The 9,295-nt window shown below is 46.4% G+C and overlaps 1 protein-coding gene across 1 annotated transcript; it reads right to left on the bottom strand.

Moving 5' to 3' along the window:
• Positions 1–344: 344 nt before the first annotated feature.
• Positions 345–7,584, bottom strand: chrnb5a (cholinergic receptor, nicotinic, beta 5a). The gene is made up of 5 exons (XM_072669655.1): positions 7,522–7,584; positions 7,342–7,386; positions 6,322–6,431; positions 2,694–3,633; positions 345–491 (listed from the first exon to the last, which is right to left on the bottom strand). Exons 2-5 carry the CDS (start codon positions 7,366–7,368, stop codon positions 345–347), a joined length of 1,224 nt encoding a protein of 407 aa, XP_072525756.1. The 5' UTR covers positions 7,369–7,386; positions 7,522–7,584.
• Positions 7,585–9,295: the final 1,711 nt, after the last annotated feature.

The following is a 9,295-nucleotide window of genomic DNA, read 5'->3' as shown; positions in this document are numbered from 1 at the left end:
AATAATAAAAAAAGGCTTTAGCATAGTTGGTCATCCAAAATACACCACAGCATAGATTTGCATATTTCAGAAATACGAAACACAGGAGGTTTGCTACCCAATCAGCCTCTTCTGTAGGCTGGATCTCAGTCTCTGACTTTATATCCTTGGTCTTATATTGCTGCACGTATGCGTTCCAACATCCTCTTGAGTTTGACCGGCGGACATGGTTTAGAAATCGCCGAAGCTGAAGTGGAGGACAAAGCAAAGGAGAGAGAGAGGGAGAGGGAGGTTAGTCAGTCAAGGCTGGGTCTCCAACAATGTCTGCGGTAGAGAAGAAAAGAGAGGATGGAGAGGCATGTGACTCACTCGTCCTTCGCCACGGGGGTGTTGTAGCTTTGAAACAGCGGCTGAACAAAGAGGCCGAGAGTGCCGATCACGCACACCAGGATGAAAACCCAGAGGAACAAGCGGTCGATCACCATTGCTACGTACTTCCAGTCCTCGATGATCTATGAAAACACGCCCAAAAACACACACCACTGTCAAATCAGCCCACTGTGAAATGTACCACATGCACACTATATGTCCAAATACTTGTGGACATCACCCCTAATGAATGAATTCAGTGTCTAGTCCCTGTAGAGGAGTACTGCCAACAAAATAGGACTCAGTGGAGCAGATCAGCATGAACCTATTGACACCATGCTGCCTAATGCCAGGTCAGGCATGGGCTAGAGGTGTATAAAGTCCCCCCTAGCATTGAGCTGTGGAGCAGTGGAGGAACTGTGTTCTCTGGAATGACGGTTGCTGCTTCCTCCAGTACTCACAGCAACGCTCCTCCAACATCTAGCAGAAAGCCTTTTTTGAACTGAAAAAATGTAAGCGTCCCAATACTTTTGACCATATCGTAAAAAATATCATAAAGAAAACTGCAAGTTGCCTGTTGTGGTGTTGGTTTGTGGTTGCTATGGTGCTGCTCAGTGGTTGCTGATGGCATCTCATGTGGTTGATATGGGGTTGGTACATGGTATCCCAGGTATTAACTATGGTGTTGCTTAGTGTTTGCTAGATGAGAGCTATCGTGTGGAAAGGTGACTGCTATGGTATTTCAGGTGGTTTCTGGGATGTTCCAAGTGGCTGCTAGGCAGCTGCTATGGTGTCCTAGGTGGTTGTTCAGGTGGTTACCCCATATGGTTGATTGGCTGTTACTAGGATATTTGTATGATCATGAGCTGGAGCGGTGTGGGTATGTCAACAACCGCGGGCTGAGCTTTGCAACGCTCCACCATAATTATGATGCAGCATTTCAGAGATGCAAGGATGTGTTAGGACAGTGAAGATATGCAGCATCTGAACAAAATACACTTACAGCAACATCTGTAAATAAATTACAGAACGAGCGTTGTCCCGAGCGGCACCGCGACGCCCCCAGGCCTACATTAGAGTTTACAAACACAAAACTTGGCAAGCCAGCTTAAATCTTGCTGTGCTTTGCTGGGCTTGGCTATGTGCTGTCTCGATGTATTACTGGTGTTTGAAAGCCTATGCACTTACTTACTTTACCAAACATAGGCCTGCTAATTCTAGAGGTAGGTGGGAATGTGGCTATTTGCATATTCATACTCATCGTAGTTAATGCTTTCTTACTGAATGTTTAGGTCACTGTTATGAAGACCAACTTGAAGGACATTAAATGACATATAAAACCCACATAAATAAAAAATTATTAATAATAATAATAGTGGGAATAACCAGCCTTGGTTTGGAGGACACTAGCAAGACGATGGATGATGGAAGGTGTTTAATATAGAGGTTAGTAGGTTAACCATGGCGCATCAATTGCTCTGTACAACTTGCCATAGTGGTGCCCCACGGGCCATTGATGCCAGAGGGGAATGACACCCACGGGCCAATGTGCAAGAAGCCTTTAACGGTACCTTCACTATGGCAGCTCTGGAACATCCCATGAAGTTAGCGGTGTACAACAATCTACCACCCCTCACCTTGGTGAAGATCGTTTTGCGCTCTGCTACAACTGACTGGTGCTCGCTTATTTATACTGTCGTGTGGCATCTGTGACGTCCCAGGCCGAGTTCATTCCAAACCAGAGGCGGTCATAATATTCTGAAATGACCGTGACTGCGGGCGAAGGGTGGTAGCATCTCGAAAACTGCTAACTTTGTGGGATGTTCTAGAGCCGGCGTAATGAAGGTGTACAACAGCATGACAGTGGTGCCCCATGGGCCACTGATGCCAGAGGGGAATGACACCCACGGGCCAATGTGCAAGAAGCCTTTAACGATACCTTCAGTAATGAAGATGTACAACAGCATGACAGTGGTGCCCCACGAGTCACTGATGCCAGAGGGAAACGGCAACTCCCAGCTCGTAGCTGACCTCTATAATGACTACCTTCCGCCAGTCCATTTCATGACGTCTTGCTAGTGTCATCCAAGCCATGGGTGGTTCTTCCCACTATTAGGCAGGTGGTCCTTATATTCTGATATGTGTATGTGTATATGTGTTTATGCACACCAATCAGCCAGAACATTAAAACCACCTGCCTGGTATTGCGTGGCTTCCCCTCGTGCCACCAAAACAGCTCAGACTCCTGAGACACTGAACACTCTCTCTAACAGTTAAAGTGATCTTAAGCACTTAGCTGTTCTAGAAAAGCTGAACCCTAAACGTTCCACAGTGGTGCTCCTCACCCCTTCATCGTCGTCCTCGACCTTCATGTGTTCGGCGATGAAACGCACGCCCTCTATGGCCTCGTCCACTTCTGGGTCGCGTCTGAGCCTGACCCTCTGCCTAAACTCAGACCCTTCGGGCAGTTCGCCCAGCCTCCAGGTCCTGCCTGGGTCGTCGCCAAGGATGTAGGTGTCACCGTCCTGCGGGCTGCTGGAGAATGACTTGCGCTGATGCTTCCGCCTGAACCTTTCCCGCACGTTGGAACTTCCGGGCCGCCGCATGAGTAAAAAGATGGGCAGCCGGCGCAAGAAGACACGCTTGACCCACTCGGGCATGCGGTGAGTGGACGGCGAGCGGTGGTGTACGTTGAGAACGCAGACGCTTGTGACGATGGAGAACGTGACCAGTACCATTGTGAACATCAGGTACTTCCCAATAAGTGGAACGGCCAGTGAGGTGGGGGGTACGATCTTGGAGATCAGCAGCAGGAACACAGTGAGTGCCAGAAGAACGGAGATGCAAAGTGTCATCTTCTCGCCACAGTCTGACGGCAGGTAGAAGACCAGGATGGCCAGTGAGGTGATGAGCACGCAGGGGATGATGAGGTTGATGGTGTAGAAGAGAGGCTTGCGCTTGATGACGAAGTCGTACGTCACGTCCATGTACGTGGCGTCGTTGGGGTCTTCGTTCTTGCGGCCTGGCAGCGAGACGATGTCCCACTCGCCGCTGGGCGTATAGTCGTCGCGGCTGGCGAAGTCCGAGGTCAGCACCAGGTCCAGCTCGGTGCGGTCGTACGTCCAGGAGCGGAACTTGAGCGTGCAGTTCTGCTGGTCGAAGGGGAAGTTCCGCACCTCAATGGCGCAGGCGCTCCTGTAGATGGCCGGAGGGAGCCAGAAGATGTCGCCTGAGTTGCCGACAATGGCGTTGCTGTAGAAGGAGACTTCATACACGCCGTCTGCACTGAGAGAGAAAGAGACAAGGAAAAGTTTGACAAGGGAGGACAGAGGACGTATGTGAACACCCTTTAGAGCAAGAGAATTACAAATGGGACACCCTACGGCCTCCTCGTGGGTACACGCGCATGACTACTACTGGACCGCAAGGGTGCCATTTGGGACTGGGGGTTCGTAGAGATATCCACCACCACTTAAACCCACACACCCTATCCCACCCTCTCTACTCTACAGCCAATAAGAGCTGAGTTATCGTCAATATACGATATATATATATATATATATATATATATATATATATATATATATATATATATATATATATACGAGCCACTTAGCCTACTCCTTTTCCTCAGCACTGAGCTTGCTTTTATCATTACCGCCAAGTGTATAATAGCCGAGCCCTCGAATTCTGCCACTGCAGATATTACTACTGGCTCCTGATGAATCATGCACAGATTGCGTCCTTTAAAATCACCTGGGCTGAACTTTCTACAGCTGATTTATATATATATATAGATCAGATCAGGGTAATCCGTACTGTGCATCATCACATTAAAGGGCACTGTTGTCTACTGTGTAGGTAAAAACGCCAGCTATCTCACGCTGGGTCTGATTATTATGCATTCATTAACCAATTACTGATCCACCCTCTATTTCCGTCCCTTCGAAGACTTTCATATACAGTGTTTCAATTAAAATTAGCGGGGAAACAGAGCGTCTATTTTAGCAAGGGATTACACGGCCCGTGATTGTCTGTGAAGCGTCCCGAAACGCCTTCTAAGCGAATTAAAACATCATCAAACGCCATAATCGCTTCTTACTTGATCCATTTGCGTATTACACACACTCTTACACTCTTCCCATCCCCCCCTCCGTGGTCTTTCATGACCCCTCCGGTTTCTCCGGGCTGAAAGTGAAGCGCTGAATCATGAAGAAACCTGTGGCACGGGATGTGCCTTATTTCAAACACCCAGAGCCCAGCTGCACTCTACAAGGCGCTCTTCAGTGACCTAGATATAGTACAATGCTGAACGCATGAGCCGTATCGTTTATCGCAGCGTTCCGCGGATGGGATTGTTCTAAAAACGCCCAAGCGACCTGACAGGGTAGCAGCATGGTGAGGCGGCTGCTCTCTCGCTTTTGGCAACTCCATGGCATAATTAGTCAGTCTTTTGGAACACTGACAGCCTGCTTGGAGTATTGTGTTTCCAGCGGGGGGAAAAAAAAAAGGAAAACATCCACAGCGTGTCAAGCTTAAAATCCTCCCAAAGATTAGGAGGCTTATGGCATTAATACGCAGCAAACAACCAAAACAAACTGATGTATAAAATTCTGCTTAGGGCATCCTGCTACTTAGATGGGTTCTTTTTTTCTGAAGAACTGCTGATATAAGCGCACCCTCAATGATATTATAACTGTCTGGGATCAAATATATATTCACTAGGAACCATGAAAACCATTGATCTTTATGTGATCAATACTGAGACACATACAACTGAGGAAATTAAATTAGATGTATTAAACGTATTGAATAGATTTTTGTTCTTGTGAGGGACACACATTTAGAACACCCCTATATTTATACCTAGTCCAAATACCTACAATTAGAATCAGGTGCTTCACATCAGCTGTAGATGATTTGGTTGGACATGGTTTGAGAGGATTCTGGAGGAGCCTGTCTTTTTTAAACCCCCCGACATTTAGACCGATTAGCTCTTGATTGTTGAAGTGAGTGGTGAAAATCACTGCCATTGGCCAGATCCAAACAGCTCTCTGAGGCCTTCAGAAAGAAGGCTGTGGAAGCAGGTGAGTCTGGGAAGGGGTTTATGAATTCTTTGAATTCTTTATACTGTGGACTGGCGCGCTGTCCAAAGGGGTATTCCTGCCTTGCGCCAAATGACAGCCGGGTAGGGCTCGGAAACTACCACGACCCTGACCGGTAGAAAGCAGATAAGAGGATGAATGGGTGGATAGATTCTTGATTGTATCAAAAGGAGCTTAAGGAAAATGTGAGGCCATCTGTACAAAAACTGCTGAGGCTGAATTGGAGATGGACCACGCAACATGACAATGATCCAAAGCATTTTATAAATCCACAGAGGAATGGCTCGAAGGAAGGAGCCCGGATCATAATCCTAAAACTTCAGAAAAAAGGGGTTTTCTTTAGGTGTATGAGTTTAGATATATTACCTTCATTGCTCAATATTGTTGAATTGTCTATATTTTTCACATGACTGTACGTTCGCTCTGTTAACAAGTCAATCAATTTGCTAGTTCAGTTTATCAGTTCATAAATCACTGGCTAAATGTTTGACAAACAGACAGTGAAGCACATATGCTATATGGACACAAGTATTGGGACACCTACTCATTCATTGTTTCTTCTGAAATCAATGGTATTAAAAAGAGTTTATTTTGCTGTTGTTAAAATAACTGTGTCTACTGTCCCAGGACTAGCTAGATCACTGCTGTCAGGATTTAATAGCCTATTCTATTCTATTGGCTGTACTTCTCTGCAGGGACTAGACAAGCTGTGTGTGTGCATTTGCACACCTGTGTCAGCAATGAGTACAGCTTAAAGCAGCCGAATGCATTCGTTAGAAGGGGTGTCCACAAACATTTGAACATATAGCGTACGTAATGGGCAGTGACTGGCTAATGAAGGGTTTGAGGAACAGCAGCTGTGGCATACTTGTTGTAGAGGACTATATCAGGCAGCCAGATGTGGTGGGAGGGGATCCGGAGTTTTTTGATGCCGTCATATTCATCTGGGTCCCACACGAGTCTGTAGTCGTTCCACTCCTACAGGGGACATGGAGGAAACATAAACAGTTTTTATCTGGCGAGCACAGCTGCATCGGAGAGGACTATGGGGATGGCATAAAACATCATGACAATATTTCACAGTCTGTTTGGGGGCTGTATGATATGGACAAAATATCATGTAACGAGCCCATCCATCCATATAAGGAGTGTTTCAGCACAATACACGGCAGCCAATGAGAAAAGAGGTAATTTATATATTAATTATTATAATTGTAAAAGACCCTATTATTTACCCTATACACTGATCAGCCATAACATTAAAACCACTAATATTGGTCTAATATTGTGTAGGTGTAGGTGCTCCCCATGCCTCTAAATCAGTGTTGACTGAATTTGACTGGAATGGACTCCACAAGACCTCTGAAGGTGTCCTGTGGGATCTGGCACCAAGACTAATGTTAGCAGCAGATCCTATAAGCCAGTCCTGTAAGTTGTGAGGTGGGCAGAGCCTCCATGAGCATCGGTGAGCCTTGGGCACCCATGACCCCGTCCCTGGTTCACTGGTTGTCCTTCCTTGGAGCACTTTCGGTAGGTACTGACCACTGCTTACAGAGAGAGAAAACCCCACATGCCAGATGTTTTGGAGATGTTCTGACCCTGTTATTATCTAGAACCTCACAGTTTGGTTCTTGTGAAAGTGTCTCAGACACTCTAAGCTTGCCAGTTTTCCTGCTTCCACCACCTCCATCACCTTCAAGCCACTTTAGATGAAGATGATCAATGGTTCAGTGGTTTTAATGTTATGGCTGATCAGTGTATGTTTAGAGTGGACATCAGGAGAACTGAACCCTGATTTTAGAACCTCACTTGCCTGTGTGTGTGAGTGTGTGTGCAGTAAAGTGTGTATGTGGCAGTGTGTCAGCGAGCTGCAGGTGGACTGTCTCACCTGAGTGAGCCACACGTTCGTCGTCATGATCTGCTCCCGTTCGTTCTGTGCGGGGGTGAGAACAGCAAGGCAGGATTAGGAGAGTGTGTTTAGCACTTAAGTGTAGTGTGTGATGTGTGTAAATGTAGTGTTAATGTGTGTGTGTGTGTGTGTGTGTGTGTGTGTGTGTGTAGCACTCACCACACTGATTAGCTGAGCCAGGGACACTTTGATGCCGATGGTGACCTGCTGGCTCTTATTGACCGCCGGTCTGATGAGTTTATTGTAGCGCTCAGGACCCAACAGAAACTCCACCAGCCTCTCCTCAGCGTCGGCCTCTAGAGAACCTGACCACACGTAGAAAACACACACACACTAAATGGACAAAAGTATTGGGACACCTGCTCAAAGCAGGAGTATTAGACTTTATCCTGCTTTGGTTGGATTAACTGTCTCTAATGTCCAGAGAAGAAGTAAGGCTTTCTAGTAGATTCTGGAGGAGCATTGCTGCAAGGATTTGATTGCACTCAGCAACAAGAGTATTATTGAGGTCAGGATAGTGGATGTTTACCACCCAACCTCATCACTCCCAACTCCCCAACTCATCTCAAACGTTTTGGATCAGGGAACACAGTTCTTCCACTCCTCCTCAATGCTGGGGGGCTTTATACAGTCCCCTAGCCCATGCCTGGCATGGAGCCAATGTTGGTTTACCTTCTCCAGAGAGTCCTATTTATAAAGTAGTTGAATGCATTCATGAGAAGGGGTGTCCACAAACATTTGGACATATAGGTGACTGAGCGTAAGGCCAGACCAGTACATTACAGGCCAATAAAACCGGTTGATACAAAGGCCCCATAAATGTAACACTATACTCCCTATCTGTCCTTCTAATATCACTAGCGCCACCTTCTGGGTTGGCAGGGAACAGTCTGTCTCCTTCATATTGACCAAAATCAAGTTATGGGGGGTGATTTGCCTGTCTTACCAGCATATGAACAGTTTTATCAGACCATTGTGTTGGTCTTCCAGACCTCCTCTTGACCTTTGCAGTTACTGATTGATACATTGATTACTGTAATTCTCAGATCTTTAGACAGCTGATTAGAGGAGGCCATGTTTGATGAGTGTTAGCACAAGGTCTGAAGAGTCTTTGATGAATCTGACAGTTCTTAATTACACTTATGCACAAGCCTCAGGCCTGACTCGCTCAGTCGGCTCATCAGTATACTGTATTATTACACAGTAAAAGTACACATTAAAAGTTTAGAGTCCCTCCGCAGTTCTCAAGGTGAACGTCCAGAAAAGGCCAACGTGTCAGCCGGCCTGCATGCGGTCAGTTTCTGCAGGAAAGGTGAAAACACAAACATGTCAGAGTGATTTCATAGCGCACCGCACGCCTTCACATCTCATCAGCTACACACAGAGCGCCAGGAAAACATCAACCACCCCAGTGCCATGAAAAAAAAATAAAAAATACTGCAACACACACCGACACCAGTCCACCCCCACTGCCCGAGTGTATGTGTGTGTGTGAGAGACAAGATTGTGTCTGACTTTGCCTGTTCTCTGTGAACATGATGCTCTGACATACACCTAGTCTTTGTCACGGATCCAAGATAATGTCACATCCGATCGCAATGATCCGTTACATTATGCTGAGACACACTCAGACACACACACACACACACACATCCAGATGAGCCGCAATAACTCTATTACACATTAGTCATTTCTGAGTGCTTGTCCCCGGCAGCAATTCAGTGCTCAGATCTGCTTCAAATCAGTGTGTGTGTTTGTGTGTGTCTGCTACCTGACCTTGGCCTAGTCCACCTACAGCAGTATTACAGGGGTAGACAGATATACAACTTCACACTATTGGTTTAATAAGCACTCAAATTTCTGCGTTTGCCCCTCTATTTTTTGCACATTTGTCATATTAAAATATTTCTGATAGATATGGGGGCCCATCCAG

The sequence above is a fragment of the Salminus brasiliensis genome, chromosome 24 (genome assembly GCF_030463535.1).
Source record: "Salminus brasiliensis chromosome 24, fSalBra1.hap2, whole genome shotgun sequence".
NCBI classification, from domain to species: Eukaryota; Metazoa; Chordata; class Actinopteri; order Characiformes; family Bryconidae; genus Salminus; species Salminus brasiliensis.
The sequence above is the reverse complement of the archived record's forward strand: the minus strand, read 5'-3'. Positions and strand labels throughout refer to the sequence as shown.

Excerpts from the sequence above, each read along its gene's own strand:
- chrnb5a (XM_072669655.1), bottom strand. The coding sequence starts at position 7,368 with ATGACGACGAACGTGTGGCTCACTCAG. Across the intron at positions 6,432-7,341 it reads CGAACGTGTGGCTCACTCAG|GAGTGGAACGACTACAGACT; the intron begins GTGAGACAGTCC and ends TGTCCCCTGTAG. Across the intron at positions 3,634-6,321 it reads GATATAGTCCTCTACAACAA|TGCAGACGGCGTGTATGAAG; the intron begins GTATGCCACAGC and ends TTTCTCTCTCAG.